This window comes from Marmota flaviventris, chromosome 14, assembly GCF_047511675.1.
Source record: "Marmota flaviventris isolate mMarFla1 chromosome 14, mMarFla1.hap1, whole genome shotgun sequence".
NCBI classification, from domain to species: Eukaryota; Metazoa; Chordata; class Mammalia; order Rodentia; family Sciuridae; genus Marmota; species Marmota flaviventris.
Window position 1 is genome coordinate 72,518,830 of NC_092511.1, and position 25,691 is coordinate 72,544,520.

The window sequence follows — 25,691 nt, forward strand, 5'->3', positions numbered from 1 at the left end:
CCTGAGGCTCCAGGTATTACCACTTCTGTTAATCAAGAGACTTGAGCAAAGAGCTAACTTGTTTTCTTTAGTAGAAACTTTTAAGTTACCTGTAGTTAACACTAAAGGAACAAGTTTTGTTATTCTGTTCCATAAAATGACATAAATTCTTACAGGTATACATAGAAGGGACTGTTTTAAGTGGGAAACCTGATGTCTTTCTCAAAGCTAAATGAGAGTGAGTGATTCTGTGCGCATGGAGTAGGGAGAGTAGGCTTCTGTTGAGAAACTGTGGCAAATGCCTCTGTACTTTCATTTAGAGACTTTCATGTCAAAGATAATATGAAGTCTTCTATAAAATTAAATATTAGCTGGGTGTGTTGGCATATGCCTGTAATCCCAGGCACTCAGATGGCTTAGGAAGGAGGATCACAAATTTGAGGCCATCCTTGGCAATTTAGTGAGATCCTGTTTCAAAATTAAAAAAAAAGGGGGTGGGGGGTGCTGGGGATGTAGCTTGGTGGCAGAGTGCCCTGGGTTCAATCCCCATGTGCTGGGGGGAAAATGACACAAGAAGTTTGTGACTACATAAGGCATCGAAGGACAGGATTTACAGCTGTTATAAGCAGAGCGAGAAAGGACAGCAGACAGACACACACACACACACAACCCTGTCTAGACTTCTTGCCTCATTAATTATGAAATCTGACTTGTATTTTGAGAAAACTGTTGAAAATTCTAATGTTTGTATTAGAAATAATGAGCTTGAGTAATATGTCTTTCATTGTTTAAGCATCTAGAAAACATACATATAGAAATGATACCACAAAAATAGTTAATCAATTAAACAACAACAACAACAACCTGTTTCTTTTTTCTTTATTTTGTGGGGAGGATTGGGTCCTGGGGATTGAACCCCATGGTCTCTCACATGCTCTAACACTGAATTCCACCCCCAGCCAAAAACCTCTTTCTTGGCTGAGCTTGCCTGTCAGTGATAGAATGCTTGCTTTGTGTATACAAGGCCATAGATTGGATCCCCACAATGCTGGGGGTAGAGTGGGTAGGCTTGTTATTTAAAGACTTAATTATTACTAGATTCAGCTGTGCTATGATTTGGATATGAGATGTCCCTGAAAAGCTCATATGTTAGATAACACAAGAAAGTTCAGAGGTAAAATAATTATATTATGAGAGCTCTATCCTAATCAGTGGATTAATTCACTTGATATAAGAAAATTTTGAGCAGATACTGGGTGGTAACTGTAGCATCTGTAGGCAGAGTGTGACTGGAGTAGGTAGGTCACTGGGGGTGTGGCCTGGAATACTATTTGTTGATGGTCCCTTCCCTTCTCTCTCTGCTTCCTGGCTGCCATCAGCTTAGTGGCTTTCCTCCATCATGCTCTTCTGTAGTTAATGTTCTGCTTCACCTTAGGCCCAGACCAATGTAGTTGGCTGACCATGCACTGAACCTCTGAAAACTGTGAGTCCAGAATAAATGTTTCCTCCTCTTATGTTGTTCTTGTCAACTATTTTGGTCATAGTAGCAAAAATCTGACTAACACAAGCTAGGCTATAAGTAAAACCTAAACCATTTAGTGAACCATTTAGATGGTTTCAAATTAAATCAGAAGAATAGAGTAGATAAGGGACAAGCACCATCAGTTTCTTTTTATTGACACTGGGTAGTGCCGCCTCACACAATTACCTTAGCCTTTGTTCATTTACATATGTCAGTAAGGATCTATACCATGGCAAACCCACAGAGTAATGTCAGACAGGCCACACACTAAATAAGTTAGTGTGCAGAACTGATTTTACTTTCCTGGCCTCTAAACTCATATACTACATTTGTCAAGGTTATTATATCCAGTAATTAAATAGACATTTATTCCTGTTCAATATTTTTAGTGTTCTGCTTAAAGCATTGTCATGAATGGAAGCTATTTTGAATAGGTAAACTTGGAAATATATCATCTTCTTGCTCAAATATTACCTTTTTATATTAAGCTAAATTTTGCTCAGTTTTTCTCCATAGCTTCATAATCTACTTTGTTTTTATGCTGTTCATCACCCACTAAAATGTTAGCTCCTTGGGGATAGGGCTTGATTTTTTTCAACCCAAGAAACTAGAACATATTACATGGTGTGCATGCAGAAGATTCCTCTGGGAATATATTTAAGAATGAATTATAATATCATAGAAAGTATACATGTTCAATTTGTTCAAAGTGATTTGGCTGAGGTATACGTTTATCAGCAAGGTCTAAATTATTTCTGTAATTTTTTTTTTTGTGTGTGTGTGTGTGGTGTTACTGGGGGTTGAACTTTGCATCTATTGGGTAGGGACTCTTCTCTACCACTGAACTGCTTCCCCAAACCATTTCTTTCAGTCTTGGTCTTTGTATCATATATCATATGATTACTAGTTTTTCAGATGTGAAATGATAGCTCATCATGGTTTTATTTGCACTCTTTTCTTCTTTATAAAGTAATAGGAATTGATCTCAGGGGTGTTCTACCATTGAACTACCTTCCACCTCTTTTTATTTTGAGATGGCCTCACTAGTTGCCAAGGCTGGTTATGAACTTGTAATTCTCCTGCCTAAGCCTCCAAAGTTACTGGATTATAGGTGTACACCACCATGTCAGGCTTATTTCCACATGTTTTTGGTGAGTAAGGAGATTGTCTTTTTCATATGTTAATTGGATATTTGTGTTTGTTCTTTGAGTACTCATTGACAGTTTGCCTTTTTAAAATTGGGTGTTAGTCATTTTCCTATTGATACATCGGAGTTGTTTTTTTTTTTTGAGAGAGAGAATTTTAATATTTGTTTTTTTTAGTTTTCAGTGGACACAACATCTTTGTTTGTATGTGGTGCTGAGGATTGAACCTGGGCTGCACGAATGCCAGGCAAGCGCGTTACCGCTTGAGCCACATCCCCAGGCCCTACATCGAAGTTTTTTTCTTTTCTTTTTTTGGGACCAGGGATCCAGGGATTGAACCCAGAGGTGCTTAACCAATGAACCACATCCCTAGTCCTCCCCTACTCCCCCCCTTTTTTTTTATTTGAGACAGGGTCTTACTAAACTGCTGAGGCTGACTTTGAATTTAGGATCTTCCTACCTCAGACTCCGGAGCTGCTGGAATTTGGCTCGGAGTTCTTAATGTATTATAAATAACAAACTTTGTTATGTATGGTATGTATATTGTACATACCATTAGTTTGTGGACCTTGTCTTTTCAGTCACTGTTGAGTGTTAAAAGATGAAGAAAAAGTCTTATTGTGGTTGAATCTATTATGATATAGACTGTCGGGGGAGCAATGGGGAGAGAGATTGATTTCATTTCCTACTCTGAGTTCTTAAAAGTACTTTTCAATATTGCCTTCTGGAAATCCCCCCGCTCCCATTTTTTGTTTGCATTTGTTTTTAAACCATGTGGAATTGATTTTTGTGTCTGGGATATGGGTCCAATATGAGTAATCACCTTTCAAATACCATTTACTGTCTTCCTTCCCTGCTCTCCCCCATGATCTGTACTGATGTTGCTGTCATGAAACAGTCCTCAACATAGTGCATTTGTTACTGGGCCTTGTATTTTGTTCCATAGGTTGACTTGTCTCTATGCCAGGGTCATTCTTTTGTAACTATTACAGCTTTATTATTCATCTTTGTATTTATTATTGCAGTTCTGATAAACATTAAACAAGTCCTTTCATTTTATTTTTCTTTAGGGATCTTTTGACTGTTCCAGGTCCTTTGTAATCTGCTTAAAAATTTGAGCCAGTTTATCATGTTCCACAAAAAATTCTTTTGATTAGAATTTTTTTTACTAAGAATTCCTATCTTTGTTTAGATTTAGTCATAGGCATTTTAAAAAAATGCTGTTGCAAATGGCCTGTTTTTTAAAATTGTAAAATGTGTGGGATATATATATGTATACACACACAACATAAAACTTAGCATTTTAATCCTTTTGAGCATGCAATTCAGGGACATTAAATATATTTACATTGTTGTACAACCATCACTACATATCTAGCTCCAGATAGTTCCACCTCTCCATCACCTATCTAAAACAAAAATCTGTAACCATTAAATAATAACTCCTAATCTCTGATAATCACTAATTTACTTTCTTTCTTGGAATTTGATTAGGCAGAATTGTAAATGATAGTTTTTAATAATAGTTTTTCTCTTTTAAAGTGAAAGAAATAATCATGTTTTCTTAATCGGTGCCTAGAACTGTTGCTTAATATTTAATTCTAGTAGTTTGGCTATGTGTGGGTTTTGTGCATAAACAGGCATATCACACATAAGTAGAAGACTTTCTACTGTTAAACCTGCCCATTGAGTTTTAACTTTTAATTTAAGTTTTTTTAAAAATTTGAAGTCCTTTGGTTCATATGTAGATCTGCAGGCTGCCTCTTCAATCTTCTTTCTTTCAATGTATTAAGAATTGTTACTTATTATCCAATTTTGATATGAACTGTGACAATCTGAATCTGCTAGTTCTGCTAGTTTTTTCTGAGGTAGTTTTATTTCTTCTGTGTACTTGCTGAGTTAAAGCCTACTCATTCCTCAGAAGGTTATTCCTGCCAGATCTTGCTGGCAATACTAATATAAGATGGGCTTTAAATTCTTTTAGATGGGGGGCTGGGTACTGAGGATTAAATCCAAGGGCACTTTACCACTGAACTACATCTTCAGCCCTTTTTATTTTTTGAGACAAATTCTGACTAATTTGTCAGAATTTAGGCTGGTTTTGACGTCGGGAACTTCCTGCTTCAGCCTCTCAAGTTACTAGAATTATAGGAGTGTGCTACCACACCTGGCTACTTTAAATTCTTCACTCAGGTTTTTTATAATGGTTTAATTTGGGCTCTAAACCTGTAAGAGGACTGCTTTGTGATTAAAATTTTTCAGTTTTTTTTTTTTTTTTGGTTGTTGTTGTTACCCCCCCCTGCCTATCCTCTATGTGGGAATGGGGGAGCTTCACTAGAGGAATTTTTGTAATTCCCTTAGGAGGATTTCTCACCCATATATTGAAAGTATATTAAGTCTCAGTTTTATGAGGAAACTTCTTATAGATACCCACCTTTACCAGCTTTTAATCTTTGTTTCTTACTCTTTGTCCTACAATGCTATGGAAATCTAAACTCATTTACTCAGCCATAAAGACAAAAGAAATTGTCATTTGAAGGAAAATTGATGGAACTAGAGATCATTATGTTAAGTGAAATAAGTCAAACTGAGAAGGTCAAGGATTTTATGCTTTTTTTAATATGTGAAAGATAGAGAGGAAAAAGGAAAAGAAACATGAAAAAAAGAATTCCAAAGAAGAAAGGGACTAAGGGGGTGAAGGTGTGTGGGGGGGACACGTTCAAGGGAGTGCTGTTGGCCAAATTATATTGTTATATTGTGTGCATGTATGAATATGTAACAACAAATCCTGTCATTATATATGACTAGAAGACTCCAATAAAAAAATGTGTGAAAAAAAATCTCAACTCAGATTTTTACCTGCTTTGGCAAATGCTCTTGGGCTGAAAGCTCTTTTTAATACTTTAGTTACCAGTTTCTCCTTACCTTGGTTTTTACTCTCTTGTTAACCTATCACGACATTTATTTGAGGGACTTTCACATTTTATGTTTTTTTTTTTTTTGGCCGGTGGGGGGATTATTGGGGATTGAACTCAGGGGCACTTGGTCACTGAGCCACATTCCTAGTCCTATTTTGTATTTTATTTAGAGACAGTTCTCCCTGAGTTGCTTAGTGTCTCATTGTTGCTGAGGTTAGCTTTGAACTTGTGATCCTCCTGCCTCAGCCTTCCGAGCTGCTGGGATCACGGGCGTCTACCACCATGCCAGACTTTTAAGTTATTTTTATTTGGAGTATAAATTTGCTATATACCATACTGCTGGAAATTCCCATGTCATTTTATTATATTGTTTTTAGTCATTTGGAAGGGATACTTGGGGTAAAATTAATCATAAACACTTATAAAAATGAAAAGTGACCTTTAATAATTGCTAATTAAGGATTTTTTTTTAATAGGTGTCAGCTGTGATGCATGTTTAAAAGGCAATTTTCGAGGTCGCAGATACAAGTGTTTAATTTGCTACGATTACGATCTTTGTGCATCTTGTTATGAAAGTGGTGCAACAACAACAAGGCATACAACTGACCACCCAATGCAGTGCATATTAACAAGGGTAGATTTTGGTAAGTGTTTAAAAAAAATTTTAATAAATGGTCATTTAGAATTTTATGTGTGCATGAAGAAGCAAAGGCAAAATGTTTTAAAACTATCTTTAATGGCAAATATGGTGGCTAAAATTCATTAAAAATAAATTGTGCCATTGTATTCTAAGTATTTCTGTCTCTAAATCATAGTTTATGTTTTTGTGAAGCCATTTCAATAAATACATACCTGGCAAGGTATGAAATAGAAAAGTGCTTTAATAAAGAAGGAATAAAATCAAACTATTCTCATCAGCAGCACAGAAGTACTAGTTCTTGGTCTAGTTATTAGAATGCAGATCAATTCTACTATTTATTAGGGGTCATTGTTCATCTATAAGAAAAGCTATAATATTTCTGCTGTAATTTCTTACCTAGCCAAAACTTGTTATTAGTATTTTTTTGGTCATAGCTCTTCTTAATAATGGATATGAAGTAGTATCTCAAGTGCTTTTGATTTGCATTTCAAAATCGAGACTGGCCTTAGACTTTGGATACTTCTGCCTCAGCCTCCTGAGTGGCTGTAATTAGAGGCACATACCACTGCCTGGCAGAATTTTTTGTATAGGGAGTTGAGGTAGAGGGTCAGCTTTATTCTTTTGCGTATCCAGTTCTTTTCTTGTTGCCCCCAGCATCATTAAAGAATCTGTTCTTTTTAAAGAATATATTCTTTTTAAAAAAATACATATATACTTTTGATTTTTTAAATTTTTATGTGGTGCTGAGGATCGAACCCTGGGCCTTGCATTTGCAAGGCGAGTGCTTTACCGCTGAGCCATAACCCCAGCACCAAGAACCTATTCTTTAGCCAATGAATTGTCTTGGTACTTTTGTTGAAAGTAAATTGACCATTAATGAGGTTTATTTCTGTTTATTCAGTGTATTCCATTGGTCTGTATGTTTGTTTATGCCAGGCCTACACTATCTTTACTTCTATAGTTTTAAAGTAAGTTTTGAAATTGTGTGTGGGTCTTCCAATTTTTATTCCATTTCAGGATTATTTTGGTTATTCTTGGCTCTTTGAGTTTCTGTGTGAATTTTAGGATCAATTTGTCAGTTTTTGTAAAGAAACCACCAGGGATTTTGATGGAGATTGTATTTAATCTGTAGTTTAGTTTGGAGAGTCTTAATAATATTAATAACTATAATAATTAATACTAATTAAATTGATGGCCAGTGAACATAGATATCTTTTTTACTTATTTAGGTATATACTTTCTTTTGACAAAGTTTTATAGTTATCAGCATACATTTTGCACCTGCTTAATTGTATTCCAAAGTGTTTTTTCTTCTTTTCGTTTTTATAATTAAAATTGTTTTATTTTGGAGTAGTTATTACAAATGTATAGAAAAGTAATTGATTTTTATATATAGATCTTGTATCCTACACTTTTGCTGAAATTCTGATAGTTTTTTATTTGATTATTTAGAATTTTCTATAAACAAGGTCATGTCATCTACAGATATAGTTAGGTCATTTTACTTCTTCCTTTCATTTTCTCTGGTTAGATCCTCTAGTAAAATACTGAATAAAAGTGACAAGAGTAAACACCCTTATCTTGGATCTTAGGGGGAAAAGTATCCAGTCTTTTACCAGTGATATAATGTTTTTTTAATAAATTTATTCTAATTTGTTATACATGACAGCAGAATGCATTTCCATCCTAGTACAAATGTAGAGCATAATTTTTCATGTCTCTGGTTGTTCACAAAATAGAGTCACACCATTTGTGTCTTTATATATGTACTTCAGGTACATGTATGAAGAATGAGATATCCATCTCATTCCACCATCTGGTTGTGAGTTTTTGATAGATATCCTTTATTGGGTGAGGAAATTCTGTTCTTTTTATATACATATTCTTTCTTTCTTTCTTCTCAACCGCCCCAAATTTGCCTAGTGAATCTTGTTATCATAATAAACTGTGTCTGTCTGTCTGTCTCTCTCTCTCATATATATTTACATACACACACACACACACACACACATATATATATATATATATATATATATATATATATATATATATATATATATTTAGAAAGTTTACAGCCCCTAGGGAATAAACAAATGTGTATCATGTAGTGAACACTTCCATTTTTTTCTCCTTATAAAAGTTATCTTATGCTGTTCTCTTAAATATGGCCTGTTTAATGTTAAAGAAATAAATATGTATGGGACTGGGGATGTAGGTTAGTGGCAGAGCACTTGCATGAGGCCCTGGGTTCAGTTCTTTGTAGTAAAGTAGAGTTGTACAGCATATTAAATATACTTTGATTTTCTTTTGTGCTACAAGTGGAGAAAAGTAGACTTATTTCCTAAGATAAACTAATGAAGCAAACAGATTATTCCCACAGACTCTGTCTGGGTAGTTCTTTTGTAACTTATTTGGGCAGAGTATATTGTGGTAGTACCCTATTCAAGTTCATATCCACAAAAATTGAATGCCTAGGATACTTTCTGCTCTAAGAATTTTATGTTCCGCAGACAAATAATTGCATCTGGTAGTTGTCTATTGATCATAGAGGTCTATTCTTTCCCTCTGAGTACTTGTATATAGTACATTTTCCTGAATCTTATCTTGATATTATTGTTGCCACAGAAGGTAGAGAGAGAAGGAAAAATTAATTACCATTAAATTAGATACACATGTGGAATGATCACTTTCAAAATTATATGAAGAGGAGTTCATTAGCTTTTTGTCATTGTGACAAAATAACTGAGATTATCAATTTAAAAGGAGAAAAGATTTATTTTGACTCATAGTTTCAGAGGTTTCAGTCTATGGATATTTGACCCTTTTGTTTTGGGCCTGTGTTGGCAGGAGCACATTATGGCAGGAACACATAGTGAAGGAGGCCTAGTCTCCTCACGACAAGCTGGGAAGCAAAGAGAAAGAAAAAGGGGCTAAGATCCCAAACCTCCCTTCAAGGGCACATCCTCAATGACCCATCCCGCTAGCACCACAGGCTGGTCAATGAGCCTTTATACACATGGGCCTTAGGAGGATTTTCAAACTATAGCAGGGAGAAAGTAGTTTGCTTTGTTTTCTTTGCCAGGTGTAGTAGGTTATCCAGGGAAAGAATTTTTGGGAAGAGTAGTCTGTTGCCCTGTGGGAATAAAAATGTTTGAAATGTAAACAAAGAGGGATTTAAGCACTCCATGGCAGAGTGAGGTGGATAATTCAGATGCACTTTTTTCTTTATTGTAACATATGGTTATGTTTTTATATATTAAAAATTTATTAATAATTATATCTCAATTCAATTCTACTTTATTTTTCAGATTTGTACTATGGTGGGGAAGCTTTCTCTGTAGAGCAGCCACAGTCTTTTACTTGTCCCTATTGTGGAAAAATGGGCTACACAGAGACATCTCTTCAAGAACATGTTACTTCTGAACATGCAGAAACATCAACAGAAGTGGTATGTGAAGCAGTCTTTTGTCTAAAATGATATTGTGAAGAATGTTATTCCTAACATTGATAAAGTAAGGTCATTATCATCTATCTCTTACTTAGTATATTAATAATTTTAATAAATGTAATGTAAACACTATCTTTTAACAGAAATTTTACAACTTGAGGAGGCTGCATTCATATGATATTTGTTCATCTTAACCTTTAATTACTGTGTTGCTGACAGCATAGCATGAAGTCTTGGCCAAATTCAGAAGAGCTTTATTAAATGCTTTGTGAAAAGGTTGAACAGATCCCAGCCAACCTTCAGTGCATCTCTTTTTTAAGTATTGTTCATTTTACTACAAACTTCATTTTTCTTATATAAGGAACTTTTAACAGGATATTTAAAAATCTATGGTTGTATATTAAACAGTAATCCATTGTCCACTCATTGTAGTGGATCACTGACTTCTTTAGTTTTTTCATCAGATCAAATCTTGTTTGCTAGGCAAGAACTCTATGCAGTCCCTCAATTCTTCCTTCCTAATCTTTTTCAATAATGTAAAGTCAAAGACACCGAATAATACACAAAGTGTTACCTTAAAAGCCTTTTGGAGTTTATATCTATTTTTTAGTTGTCAATAGATCTTTATTTTATTTATTTATATGCGGCACTGAGAATTGAACCCAGGGCCTCACACATGCTAGGCAAGCACTTTACCACTGAGCCACAACCCCAGTCCCCTTTTGGAGTTTTTTTCAAGAAATGATGAATATACACAAAAGAGTCTCTCTCCCACCTCTTTACTATTGCCAATAAGAGGTAAATGAAGACTGTATATGGAACTGTAGGTAATGAATTTGAGGAATTTTGGTACAAACAATTGCATATATATCAACTGATAAGCCCCCCAATGTACTTGGAACAAATAAAGTACCATTTTCAAGGACATGCAGGTATTTGAACTCAGCCAGAGGCCCTCTGGGTTTTAGGGTCTCTCCTTGACTCTGTTACAACTCTCATATTTAGACTAAAACATTTACCTTTATTTTCATGGACACCACCAGGTAAGTGCTTAACATTGTCATAAACTTATAGTTTAAACAATTGGTGAATTTATTTTTATGGTCCTCAAGCCAGATTTTATTGTCTACTGGTCAGAAATGTTCTCATTTTGTACATCCGGGAGCCTCAGAGCACTGTTATCACATTAATTACCTAGATTCAGTAAGGCAAGAGGTGGGAGGAGCAGGAGGTTCCCTTTTTGTATTCTTAAGATAATTATAAGCCAATAGTTCCTAGTGTAGTCCTTTCATTACCCCATTGGGTAGGACAACTACCTAGTTTTTCACATACAAAATTAGAGAATTAAGTGGAGATTTAAATCCTTTCCATGAAACCAGTCTAGGTGTCTATCAGCTGATGAAAGGATAAAGAAAATGTGGTTCATATACACAATGGGATTTTGTTCATCCATAAAGAAGAATGAAGTTATATCATTTGCAGGAAAATGGGTGGAACTTGAGATCATTATGTTAAGCTAAATAAGCCAAAATCAGAAAGCCAAGGGTAATGTTTTCTTTCATATGTGAAAGTTAGAAAGGAGAAAAAAAAAAAAGAAGAAGAAAGGTGTATGGGGGAAATCTCAAGGGAAAAGCAAAGGGAGACCCATAAAGTAGAGAAAAGGGACTAAGGGGAGGAAGGAGAAGAAGGAAAGAGAAACACTAGGCAACAATATTTACTAAATTATATCATTATATTGTGTGCCTGTACAAATATGTAGCAACATATTAATTGTAGTGTACCAACAAAATCCTTTCAATGGGTGAAAAACAAATTATTTATTTTTATAAATCAAAAATTAATACCCAGCAACTTTGCCTGTTCTTTTTCCTGAAAACAAATATTCAAAAATTTATTTATATTTCAATGTATCTGATACACACTTTGAAAATTAAATACCCACCATTTACAAATGGTTTTGTGTTCTGTACCCTATAACTTGTGTTCAGTTATTCACCTTCACTGAGTTTCTAAGCTTTTGGTACATAGCTTAAACAGTCACCATTCTAATTTTTCATATTGGTTTTATGAAATACTTAAAGGATTTCTTTCTCCTCATTCACCCTTAGCCTTGGCTTGAGTACTACCTACCTTTGTAACTACCCATACCATACCTCTCCATTTTAAAGTGAAAAATGGCAAGCAGACAGGATCTTTGATATAAAGTTACATGTATTTGTTTTGCTTCTTTGAATCTGTGAGTCATATCCTAATGCCAGAATTGGCATTTCAGCAAGAGTAGTATTCAAGTATGGTTCAGTGGCTAGTGTCCATTCTGAAGAATTGGTGCCCATGCCACACATACCTTTGTGTACATGTACAAAACCTGTTATTTGTTCTAACATGCCAGCCTGGGCAACTTAGCAGACCCTGTCTCAATAATTTAAGAAAAAAGGGCTGGTAGAACTGTCCTGGTACTAGGTAATAGTATTTACTAAATCATATCGTTATATTGTGTGCACGTACAAATATGTAGCAAGTGAAGAAAAATAGAGTTGATCACATTGTTTGTGAACAGTTATATTCACATAGCAACTTGCTATGTTTTTATTTCCTTCTTTTATAAAAAAAAATTCATAGCTACTATTTAAAAGATGTAACTGTGTTTTATTTAAAAAATCTTTACATGTATCATCCAGTTCACCTTCATAATAACCTTCATTAAAGAATTAGTGCTATTTTTTTCTTTTTTACATTTTGAATGTTTATATTAGGTTACATTAGGATTTAAGATGTTTTACGACAAAAGCAGAAAATGACAAACAAGAAGTATTCCAAAGAAAAACTAAAGTGAAATGAATATTGATACACTAAAGGACTTATAGAATTAGGATTATATTGATTTTTTAAAATTAGTTTTTAGTTGTAGATGGACACAATATCTTTATTTATTTGTTTTTATGTGGTACTGAAATTTGAACCCAGTGCCTCATATGCGGGGCAAGTACTCTACCACTGAGGTTCAGCTCCAGCCCAGGATTGTATTAAAATTTTATCAACTTATAAATAGAAAGAATTTTTAAACAGAAAATGTTGAAAACACAAACTATTAAAAAAAAAAAAAGTAATGAAAATATCCTGTGATTTCTCTAGGCAGGGGCAAATATTAAAATCTTGATACTTATTCCAGGCATCAATCATACTATATATTAATATAATCTTAAGTTTTATGTGTAAATTTGGGCTAATATTTCACATTATTTCTTTCCTGCTTATTTTCTGTCTTTAAAAGCTGTTTGAGAAATAATTTTAAATGGCTGTGTAATTCTTGATTGAGTTACCATAATTTACTTCAAAGAATATAGTGGGGTTCATTGTAACATTCATACACGTGCATAAAATTATTTGATCAGCTTTAATTCCCAGCACCTCTCCTTTTCCTAACTCCGCCCCACTGCCTCCGAACCCCCCTTCTCAATTCTACTGGTCTCCCTTATGTTTTCCTGAATTTCCTTTAAATTTTTTTTTTCTCTCTCTACCTTCCACATATGAGAGTGAACATATAACTCATGACTTTGAATCTGGCATATTTTGCTTGACACGATATTTTCCAATTCCATCCATTTTCCTGCAAATGACATAATTTTGTTCTTTATGGCTAAATAAATCTCCATTATGTATATAAATATAAACCATAGTTTCTTTATTCATTAATCTGTTGACAGTAGCTAGGCTGTTTTTATAACTTGGCTGTTGTGAATTGTGTTGATATAAGCATGGTGTACATATGTCACTCTAGTATGCTGACTTTAATTCTTTTGGAAAAATACCAGCAGTGGTATACCTGGGCCATACAGCGGTTCTATTCCTTTTAGGCTTTGAGGAGACTCTATAACTTATTGCCTTAGTGGTTATACTCATTTTAGAGTTCCACCAACAGTGTATAATGTACCTTTTCCCCCATGAACTCACCGGCATTTAGTATTCCTTGTGTTCTTGCTGATTGTCATTCTAACCGGAGTGAGATGAAATCTCAGTGATATCTTGATTTGCATTTCCCTAAATGCTAAAGATGTTGAACATTTTTTTGTGTATTTCTTGGCTATCTGTATTTCTTTTTAAAATTTATTATTTTATTTGTTCTTTTTAGCTATACATGACAGTATATTTTGAAATATTATACATACATGGAATATAACTTATTCTAATTAGGATCCCATTCTTGTGGTTGTAACTCTGTAGTATAATTTGAAATTTGTTATTGTGATTCATCCAGCATTGCTTTTATTGCTCAGAATTGCTTTGGCTATTTTGGGTCTTTTCTTCTTCCATGTGAATATTAGGGATTTTTTTTTCTAGTTCTGTGAAGAATGTTATTAGTGTTTGATGGATATAGCATTGAATCTGTAGATTGCTTTTTATTTTATTTTTTAAAATTTTTTTTTTTTTTTTTTAGTTGTTAATGGACCTATAATTTATATGTGGTGCTGAGAATTGAACCTAGTGCTTCACTTGGGCTGGGCAAGCGCTCTACAACTGAGCCTGGGCTCCAGCCCCCGTTTTTTTTTTGTGGCGCTGGGGATTGAACCCTGGGCCTTGTGCTTGCAAGGCAAGCACTCTACCAACTGAGCTATATCCCCAGCCCCTTCTTTTTTTAAATGTTGTGCTGAGGATTGAACCCTGTGCCCAGCATGTGCTAGGCGAGCGCTCTATCACTGAGCCACAACCCTAGCCCCCTGATGGCTTTTGATAATATGGCCATTTTAACAATATTAATTCTGCCTAGCCATGAACATGGAAGGTCTTTTTATCCTCTAGTATCTTTTATTTTTGTCTTCAATATTGTGAAATTTTCATTCTACAGGTCTTTCACCTCTTTGGTTAGATTTATTCCTAGGTTGTGTTTTTTTTTTTGAGGGGGGGAGGGGGGCTGCTGTTGTAAATGAAATTGTTTTCCAGATTTCTTTGGTGGATTAATTATTGGTGCATAGAAAAGCTATTGATTTTTGTATGTTGATTTTGAATCCTACTACTTGGTGGAATTTGCTTCTCAGCTCTAGAAATCTTCAAGTGAAGTTTTCTGGACTTCATGTGTTACAATTATATATAAATGTCAAAGTGTCCCCCTTTACTCCACACTGTTTTTCTAGTTGTGGTAAATCAAACATTTTTATTTGCATTATGGAGCTCAAGAGTGACTCATAGCTGTGTGTGGTGGCATGCATTTGTAATCCCAGTGATTTGGGAGGCAGAAGGAGGATTATAAGTTGACACCAGCCTGGACAACTTAGCAAGACTCCTGAATCACATTGTTTGGGTGGGCAATTATATTCACATGACAACTTGCTATGTCTCCTTTTCTGTTTCTCTTAACATTTTTTTTAAATGCCTAATTCACTGTCTTGATTTTGTTCCCTTGCTACCTTTGTTGGTCCTCTAGACCCCTAATTTGCACCTCCTTGTAGGACTCAAGAGTAACATTTTTTTTAGCCAGCATCCTTTTGGAACATTTAGAAGCAAGAGGATGAATCTCTGAAAATATCACTGTCATCATTGTAAATGTTTACTGAGCTGACAGAGCTAGTAAAGTTTACTGAAGGATAATTTTTAAAACAATGTTGTAGTCCTTGTCTAACTAGAGACTTTATGGCCCACCACAAGGTGTCTCCCTCTTTAAGATTAAGAGGTTTAATTCTGAGGGTATGGAGGAAGAGGAAGATCCTTCAAAAGCAGATACCATGAAAAACAACATCTGACATAGAATGTGTAGTAAAGATCTTTACTAGTTAAAAAGAAAAACCTAGGATGGTATAGATAGGTTATCAGTTTCAAGTAATCTATGTAAACATCAAATTTGATAAAAAATATGCTTTTAAAATTAAGCCCAAGTTTTTAAAAATTAATATAAATCATTAATATACAATTTAGTTGATTGGGACAACTGGCTGGAATATGGGTTATGGGAAGAAAGCACAATATGTAATTATCCAAATCCATCAACCTTTTGAAGTCAGCAGCAGAGGTCAAACAATATTGCAAATATGAAGATTCTGTTGAAAGGGTCACAATTATGGAAGAGACATACAAGTTGGAAAAGCTTTTCTTTCCTTTGGCATCTATTTGAGAGCATAAAGAATGGCATTAGGAGTACTTTCTCTGAGGGCTGGGGATGTGGCTCAGTGGTAGAGTGCTTGCCTTGCATGCATGAGACCCTGGGTTCAATCCCTAGCACCACCCCAAAAGTAAAAAATAAATAATTTAAAAAATGTTGGCTCCTCTGGAATTTTTCTTAAATCTTTCAGTTGAAGTAACTGGCACTACAACTAATTAGAAAGCCTTTGGGACTGGCACAGTGGCACATGGGTATAATCCCAGCAACGCAGGAGGCTGAGGCCAGGAGGATGAGAGTTTGAGGCCAGCTTCAGCAATTTAGCAAGCCCTGTCTTAAAATAAAAAATAAACAGGACTGGGGATGTAAGTCAGTGGTAAAGTGCCCCTGGATATAAACCACAGTAATATCACCCCACCCCACCCCACCCCCCCCTGGAAGAGGAGCCTTTGGGTTTCTGTTTTGGAATGAAACGTGTTATACATTTAATTAATGGTATATAAGTAATCCTTTCAGTTTTTTGTTTAGTAGACCTCAAAATTTATGTGAAATGAATAAATGAAAGATCAGTGGAGTAGAGGAAGGGGATTGGGATTGATGGGATAAGGGAAGAACCGTGGAATGAATCTTATGTGTACATGTATGTACATACATGAATATTCTACAGTGACTTTCACCATTATGTATACTACAAGACACTAATATAAAATAAGGAAGTAAATAATTATGATTAAGAGGTAAAAGTAACTTTAGGCTTACTTGTAAACAATTATAACACATTCTGTTTATAATCACAGCAGTTTTGTATTAATTCACTGCTGGGACCTTTTTGCTTTTTATTTTTTATTTCAGTTATTTATTCTTTGTTTTCATTACTCTCCAGAAAAGGAGTTAGGCCAGTCTACAGCCTTTTAGGTTTGCTTGGTACCTTTTAATGCTACTTTTCCTTCCCTCCCCTTTCGCTCCTGAAGATTGAACCCAGGACCTTTACCACTGAGCTTTAGCCCCAGTCCTCATTTGCTCCTTTTTGAATGAAAATCTTTATGTGTTTGCAAGAAATTGAGTTTAATTTTGAAATAGCATAGTGGTATTGTGTTTGAATTATGCTGATGTGGTAAGAATTTTTAGGGAATTTTATTAGGGAGGGGTTTAGGGTGTGCCTCATTGATATAGTGCTTGGTTAGCTGTCTATCAAGATAGAATTTTTATATGTCGATATATAGCACTAACCTGTCAATATGTTTCCTTATTAGGAGAAATAATAGTTTGAACCACCATATTTGTATTATATATATCATATATTTTGTACAAATTTTATATTATGTATTTTCTTAAAATATTGTTTATACATTATTTATATATTAAATATTTATAAATGTCACTTATTTTTCTGTTATAATTGAATAATCAGAAAAGATAAGCATTTAAAAGCCAGATATAGAAAAAATAGACATTGATTGATTGTTAATTGCTTACAGTCTTTATCAAAGTGTGCAGTTGGATACTTCCTGCTTTTCTGTAAACTAACAATATTTTATTTAATAAGAGTGTTAACTAATTGTTTTGTTGAAATATTTTATTTAACAATAGTGCCAAAATAAGAGTACCTTATTAATATTACTCAATTGCATTTAGCTGGAGACACTGTGGATCAGAGTATAATACTTCTTACCATCTGTACCTTTCATTGCGTGCGTGCGTGCGTGCGTGTGTGTGTGTGGCAGGGGGAGGGGTGTTGGGAGAATGCTGGGGATAGAACCCAGAACCTTACGAATGCTAGACACTCTACCAAATAATTATTTCTGTATTTAGAACTTGTTTGAATTGCATGTTTAAAAATAATATGTATTGAGCACATTTACTTGCTTAAAATCAGATAGTAATACTTTATGTTTTAAATATTATTTTAAATATTTAGATATTCCATATTTGTTTTAGGGTAGCCCTGTATCTATATGTCATAGTACTTGCAAAGCTATTTCTACAAGAAATAAATTCTTTAAGGTGATATGAAAACCAAGAAAGAAATCATCTAAGTTATTATGAGAATAAAATAATAGTATCTTTTCCATGAATCTAAGCCTAGTATCTGAGCCTAATACTAGAGAATATGGTGTTCTCTTGCTTCTGGGGAAGGGATTTTATTGCTCTGTACTTTCTTTTGTGTTGAAATAAAATCCCATAGGGCAAGATGAACAAGACAGTTTTCAGAGTGGCAAGTATGTCTGATACGAAGGGAGGTGCTAAGTAATATCTGCTAAGCAGGTATTAGAGACCTTCATTTGCAGTTCTTTTTTCTTCAGTCAGTGATCTGACTACTAGAAGAAAAAGTAGGCCCCAAAGTCTATTATACTTATCAGCTTAGAAACCAACTTCCTCAAGAGCAAGAAGTACAATCAAGAATCGATAAACGGGATGGTATCAAACTAAAAAACTTTCTTCTCTGTCCTATTTAATTCTGGTTTGTCTGGTTCAGTGTCCAGACAGCTGATCTCCAGTCAGTGCATAGAAATGTGTTGCAGGACTTTTAGGAAGACCTGTATTAGAGGTGGTATAAACTGAAGATGCTCAATGGCAACTGTTGACAAATTGTAATAAGGTAACTCATTAGTTTTTTATAAAGTCTCTAGCCTTGTGGAGTGTGGTGGCACATGCCTGTAACCCCAGCTGCTCCGGAGGCTAAGACAGGAGGATCAGAGCCAGCCTCAGCAATAATGAGGTGCTAAGCAACTCAGTGAGACGCTGTCTCTAAATAAAATACAAAATAGGTCTGGGGATATGGCTCTTTGGTTGAGTGTGCAATCCCCTGTTCAATCCTGAGTTCAATCCCTGGTACCTTAAAAAAAATGTCTCTAGCCTTGTCTCTTCCCTTCTTTTCCTGCCCTGTCTCTCAGGTTTAAAAAAATACTGGTTAAACAAGAATTATTTGAAGATTTCAACCTCAACATTTATGGCTGAAATCATTTTTTTCTAGGATGTTCTACCAAACTCAGCTGTGCTTGACAAACTGGTTATGACTTTGAGAAGAGAAAAATACAAAGCTTTGTTATCATCAAACTAATTTAAACTTACTACAAATAACACAAACACATAATCCCAGCAACTTGGGAGGCTGAGGCAGGAGGATCACAAGTTTGAGGCCAGTTTGGGCAATTTAGGGAGACCCTGTCAGAAAATAAAAAGAGTTTGGGATGTGACTCAGTACATATACCACTGAATCCAGTCTCCATTGGGTGTGTGTGGGGGGGAGTAAATAATTCAAACTTTAATTTTGGTGGAGTTCATTTCTCATTCTTCACTAAAATTGTTAGTAGCTAGTGTTTGGTCACTTTCTGTCCCGTTCAGCTTTCACCCCTCTCCCCATTATTTATTTTGGGACAGGGTCTCACTAAATTGCAGCGGTAGGCCTCAATCTTGCCTCAGCCTCCCAAGTTGCTGGAATTATGTGTTTGTATTATTTCTAATGCAGTTAAATTAGTTTAGTGATGACAAAGGCTTCATCAGCCTCCAGAGTTGTTGGGATTACAGGCATGTGCTACTGTGCCCCAGTGTTTTCAGCTTCTTACATCTTTAAAACAGTTTCTATTTTTCTTTTCTTTTTTTTCCTTAAAGTCTACAAGTAGAATATATAACTATTCCCACTGAAGATAGAAAGAGTAGACCTTAAGATAGGGGATTTCTTCCAGCCAAGATGGATGCTTACCTCTAGAGTGAATTATGGACAGCATAAAGAAACGGAACAATTTTGATTCTTTTGGAGGTATTTTTATTTCCAGTTTTGTGAATTCCCAAGACATCAGCATACTCCTGGGTTTACATTTCTGTATAGGAAACATGTTAAAAGACCTCTACAATGAAGAATACAGAAGACTAAAGAAAGAAATTGAAGAAGATCTCAGAAGATGAAAAGATTTCCCATGTTCTTGGATAGGCAGAATTAATATTGTCAAAATGGCCATACTACCAAAATCACTATTTAGATTGAATGCAATTCCTGTTAACATTCCAATGACGTTCTTCATAGAAATAGAAAAAAGTCATGAAATTCATTTGGAAAAATAAAAGGCACAGAAAAGCCAAAACAATCCTCAGTGAGAAAAGTGAAGTAGGAGACATCACAATACTAGACCTGTATTATACTACAGAGATATAGTAACAAAAACAGCATGGTATTGACACCAAAACAGATATGAAGACCACTGGTGCAGAATGGAAGACACAGAGACAAACCCACATAAATACAGTTGTCTCATACTAGAAAAAAGTGCCAAAAACATACATTGGAGAAAGAAAGCCTCTTCAACAAATGGTGCTGGGAAAACTGGAACTCCATATGTGGCAGAATTAAATTTAATCTCTCTCTCTCACCCTGCACAAAACTCAACTCTTTGGTTAAGACCAAAGACCTTGTGCCTACTAGAAGAAAAAGTAGGCCCCAAACTCTGTCATATCAGCTTAGAAACTGACTTCCTCAAGAGCAAGAAGTACAGTCAAGAATCGATAAATGGGATGGTATCAAACTAAAAAGCTTCTTCATAGCAAAGGGAACAATCAAGATTGTAAAGAGAGAATCTACAGAATGGGAAAAATCTTTGTTACCTGCATCTCAGCGTTAATCTCCAGAGTATATAAAGAACTCAAAAAACTTAACACCAAATCAAAACAAAACAAAACAAAAAAATAACCCAATCCATAAATGGGCAAAGAAAATAAACATGCACTTTAGAGAAGAAGGAATATGATAGGTCAACCAATATATGAAAAAGTTTAACTTCTCTAGCAATTAGAAAAAAAGCAAATTGAAACCACACTGAGATTCCATCCTTTCCATGCAGAATGGCAGTTATCAAAAATAGAAGTAATGAGGGGCTGGGGCTCTAGCTCAGTGGTAGTGCACTTGCCTGGAATGTGTGAGGCACTGGGTTTGATTCTCAGCACTGCATATAAATAATTAAAATAAAGGTCTATCAACAACTATCAATATATATTTATATCTATATATCTGTATATCTATGTTTATATCTGTATATATAAAAATAAACTCAAGTAATGATAAATGTTGGCGAGAATGTGCTGGCAGGATTGCAAATTGGTGCAACCACTCTGGAAATCAGTATGGAGATTCCTCAGAAAACTTGGAATGGAACCATCATTTGACCCAGTTATTCCACTCCTCAGCATTTACCCAAAACACTTAAAATCAGCATAATGCAGTGATGCAGTCACATTGGTCAATTCACAATAGCAGATAAATTCACAATAGCTAAGTTATGCTACCAACCTAGGTGCCGTTCGACAGATGAATGGATAAAGAATATGTGGTATATATGGAATATTAATCATCCATAAAAAGAATAACTTTACAACTTGCCGGTAAATGAATGGATCTGGAGATGGTTATGCTAAGTGAAATAAACTAATCCCCCCAAAACCAAAAACTGAATGTTCTCTCTGCTATGTGGATGCTAACACCCAGTAAAGGAGGAGGGAAGAATAGAAGTTCAGTGGGTTAGACAAAAGGGAATGAGGGAAAGGAGGTGGGAATGTGAATACGAAAGACAGTGAAATGAATGGAATATAACTTTTTCTAAATTCATATATGAATACACCACCAGTGAAACTCCGTACCATGTACAACCACTACAATGGGATCCTAATTTGAGTAGGTTATACCCCACGTATTTATAATGTCAAAGTACACTCTACTGTCATGTATGTCTAAAAAGAACAAATAAAAATAAATAAAAAAGGAAACCAAATCTTAAACTTCTTAGGACTTTCTAAATCACATGTAAAGAAGATTTAAACCTTATGCGTGTTACAACCTTCCCCTAACATTCTGAATGTTATTGACCTTGGAATTGGTTAGCTCTGTAATGTTGCTTCTTTTTTCTTTCTAATTAAATTCTGATGGCTCTTTTTGGGTCATTACTCTTCTGTGAAAGAAGCTGTTAAAAATTTGTTGAGTATGATCAGAAAATCTCCCATTAGAAACCAGAGACATTTCTAGAGCTGAATTCTAAGAGGAAAAACTACATAAAAGAGAGACATGTATTGTGTTGCAGTTTGAAGAAATATTGAGAAATATGCACTAATTTTTAAAAAGAGATGAAATCATGTATGTGAACTTTCAAGGTGGCAAGAACTATGCTAATTTCTTGATAGTGTTGAACATCAAACTCAGGGACTCAGCCTGCTAGTAGAGCTTTACCACTGAGCCACACCTCCAAGCCTTCTTGATGGTCATCTCTTCATCATCAAAATAACAACAAAAAAAAATTTTCCTATACTTTCTTGATAGTGTGAAAGGCTGTGTATTTGTTTGCTAGGGCTGCTGTAAAAAAAGGGGCCACATACTGGGTGGCTTAAAGCAACAGAAATGTGTTCTCATGATTCTTGAAGACCAGAAGTTCAAGATGAAGGTGTCAAAGGACTGGTTTCTTGGGGAGAGTTGGCTCCATGACTCCACCATTGCTGATCAGCAATCCTTGCCGCTCTTTGGTTTATAGATGTGTTTCTGTATCCATCTTTTCATGGCTACCCCTGTGTCTCTCTCTTCATATGGATGTCTTCTGGAAGATAGATATCGCTGGATAACTATCATTAACTTCCCAAACTTCAGTTTCTTCATCTCTAAAGTGGGGATAATGGTACCAAACCCACAGGTAAATTGGGACACAGGATCACAGGTGGGGATGCACATCATCACTTCAGCATGGCAACCGTGCCCTTTTTGGCCATTTTTTCATTGCCCCACAACAAAGTATTGACTAAAAGCTTGCTTTTGTGGGACTGATTTCATGTCCATTTGACAGATGCACATATTTCAAATAGTCATATTTTTTTTTTCCTTATAGGAGATGATGAGGGAGGGAATGTCCCTGTCCTCAAGAACTTAGGGCCTGGAGATTACCTTTATCAACAGACTGATAGTGATTGAGGATCCCTGTCTTCCTTTCAACTCCTGGCTTGCCAGAAATCCTTGACATTCTTTGACTTGTAGATGCATCACTCCATCATCACATGGTGGTGTTATCTCTTGATAGGGTTTTGTTGTTGTTGGTTTTTAAACTAGGAGCCATGTCCCTAGCCCTTTTTTATATTTTATTTTGAGAAAGGATCTTGCTAATTTACTTAGGGTCTTGCTGAATTGCTGAGGATGGCTTTGAACTTGTGATCCTCCTGCCTCAGCCTCCCAAGCCACTGGGATTACAAGTGTGCTCCAGTGCACCCATCTTCTCTTGACAATTTTTAAACCGAGAGTATAAAGTTAATGCTGATGTGACACTCAGTAAATACTGCATATTTAATCCATGGTAACAGATTTATCCAATCAGAACTTTAACTACAAACTCACTGAATTTCATAGTACAGGTCCTTTTACTGGAAATAGGGATGCAGTTACAGAGTAACATGAGGGAATTCCATTTATTACAGTTCTAGAATGGGCCCTATCTTAATCACATTTGTGATTTGACTTAGTTGTTTTTGCTTGTATTTATATAGGCATCTACATATTAGGTGAAAAAAAGAAGACTCTAGCTTTTTGGGGTCTAGAAGGTGTTATTCATGTCGCTCTGGGCTCTATTCCTAGTACCATAGTGGGGGGAAAAGGTTATTTTTAGTAAATGTCCTTTGGACACCTGGTTTGAGACTAAGTACACAGTAAAGCACGTAAGTTAACAGGAGTTTCATTTAAAGATAGCTTAGGAAAGCTTATCTAACCTTATATTAGAAAGTTAGTATAGTATGAAACAACATAGGAAAGTGACTTAACTGTGTTTTTATCTTTCTTGTGCTGATGTGTATGGGGGGAGGGCACAAATTCAAAGAAGGATGAAAACTTAAAATGGAGCTATGGCAATGGGTGGATTCTTCCTTGTATCCTAATATTTCTTCAAAAGTTAAACTCCTCTAAACAAGGGCAATATTTTAAAACTTTTTAGACTTAATTAATTTCATAATTTGACTCTGACAAATTAACAGGGGAAAGGATTGAGGAGTGGAAAGGGAGAAGGAATTTTCAAAGTAATGATTGGACAGAAAACAAAGAAATATAGGAGTGTGGGAGCCTGAGCAAAAAGTAACTGAATTGTTGGCTATAAAAAAGGAAAAGCCTGGGGGAAACAACACTGCTTAACAATAATGACAGAAAAAGATTGTAATAGATAATTCTTGGGCTAATTATTAAAAAGCAGTTGGAAAGGGAAACATTTATTGTCCTTTTATAAGAGAAATGTTTCTAGCTTCTTAATGTATCTTTTTGAGCATTATATTTAATGTATGTAAGGTGTAAAGTATTGCTTTCCAAAGTCATGATGATGAGTTTCAAACCTGACTTCTGCACACAGATCTCATGGTGTGTGTAGCTAAAGACCAAACTAACTTATTTGACACAATTAGAGACTAATGTAGGAAGTAGTCAGAGAGGGCTTTGTGACTTAAGCTACTTTTTGAAAAAAGGAATTTCTAAAACTTAACCGAATGGGAAAGAAACAGAAATATTCAGAGGGAAGAGACAAAAATCAAGATGCAGTGTTGAGAAAGTGAGTGGAGGGATGGAAAGGCATTGATTGTTTTGTGAAATACTGGGGTGTAAAATTGTGTTAGTCAAGTGAGACCAGATAAAAGAAAACCTTTAAATCAGAAAATTTGTTCTCTTAATTTGTTGAACAATAAATTAGACATTTCACTACCTGTACAGAGAAATGACATTACTTTCTCCACCATCATGCTACCAAGGCTTTCCTTTTGGATGGAAGGATGATAAAGTCTGCATGATTCTGTAGTTCTTTTGAAACAGATTCAACCTAGTCATAATGATCATGTGCATAAGCACAGACTATAGAAAAGGTAGAAAGTACAAAGAATCTGTCCTGACCCTTATAGGATCATAGTTACCAAGAAATAATTGCATCAAACACCAAAAAGTAGCAGAAAAAAATGATGCAGAAAAATCACAGTATTTGAACAGATAGTCTCAAAAGGAAAATAAACAGATATAAGACTGAAATGAATTCATCAAGTTTGTGATCCAGAAAGCTAGTTCAACAAATGCCAAATGCCAAGGCATTAATTTCATGAATGGTTTTTGCTGTTAACAAGAAGCATGATTACCTAGAATCTCAGTTCAGGGGCATTTTCGAATAGTCTGAGAGGATGGTACCTCAGAGTGAGATCCTGTGTGATGAAGAACCCACCTAGCTCTCAGTGTATGTCCAATTTCTTTATCATGCTGCATTCTAGTTTGAGTGAAAGCCAGGTTTTATGATAGACCACATTAGCAATTTTTAAAATGAGTCTTTCTGTAGCAGTGAACATCATGAGCAAGAAACTTTTGTTAAGTGAAGAAAACAAAAAATAACAAAATAAAGCAAAAAAAAAAACAAACCCAACAACAACAACAAAAAAAAAAAAAACAGGGAAGAACTTATCACATCACATGGTAGAACTTCTCCTCTGTTGTTAAAGTTGTGCAGACTACCCAGATTAAGAACCCTGCCTGATGAGAGACTGGGCTGAGTGCATTGTTGCATTCCTGTAATCCCAGCTACCCTGAGGCTGAAGTAGGTGGATTTTAAATTTGAGGCCAGCCTGGACAACTTAGAGAAAAGCTGTCTTAAAAATTAAAAAAAATAAAATAAAAAGGTCTGGGGTATAGCTCAGTGGCAAAGTTCAATCTTACGCATCACCAAATAAATAAATAATAAAAGAAAGACACTAGAGGAAATCTGAATTTGGTTTGGGGAAGAATGTATGGAACTCTTGTTTAAAAACAACACTGCTGACTTCATATGGTTTTCTAATGGACGAATATCCTGTGCTGTGAAGTTTTCTTACATTGAGCAATGACATGGTGTTTATATGTGGAGTAGTGACTTCAAAAGATGTGTTTTAGACATTAGGAAAAAACTGTGTTTAAAATGTGCATTGACAAGTTGTTGGCAACTA

General features: G+C 35.2%; 1 protein-coding gene across 2 annotated transcripts in view; it reads left to right on the plus strand.

Annotated features, from left to right (window-relative positions):
• Kcmf1 (potassium channel modulatory factor 1) overlaps positions 1-25,691 on the plus strand; it is a 79,138-nt gene that overhangs the window by 39,563 nt on the left and 13,884 nt on the right. For both annotated transcript variants that reach the window (XM_027943799.3, XM_071601777.1), the window contains exons 2-3: positions 6,041-6,208; positions 9,513-9,652. In XM_027943799.3, coding sequence (XP_027799600.1) covers positions 6,041-6,208; positions 9,513-9,652 — 308 coding nt within the window. The remainder of the gene's footprint in view (positions 1-6,040; positions 6,209-9,512; positions 9,653-25,691) is intronic.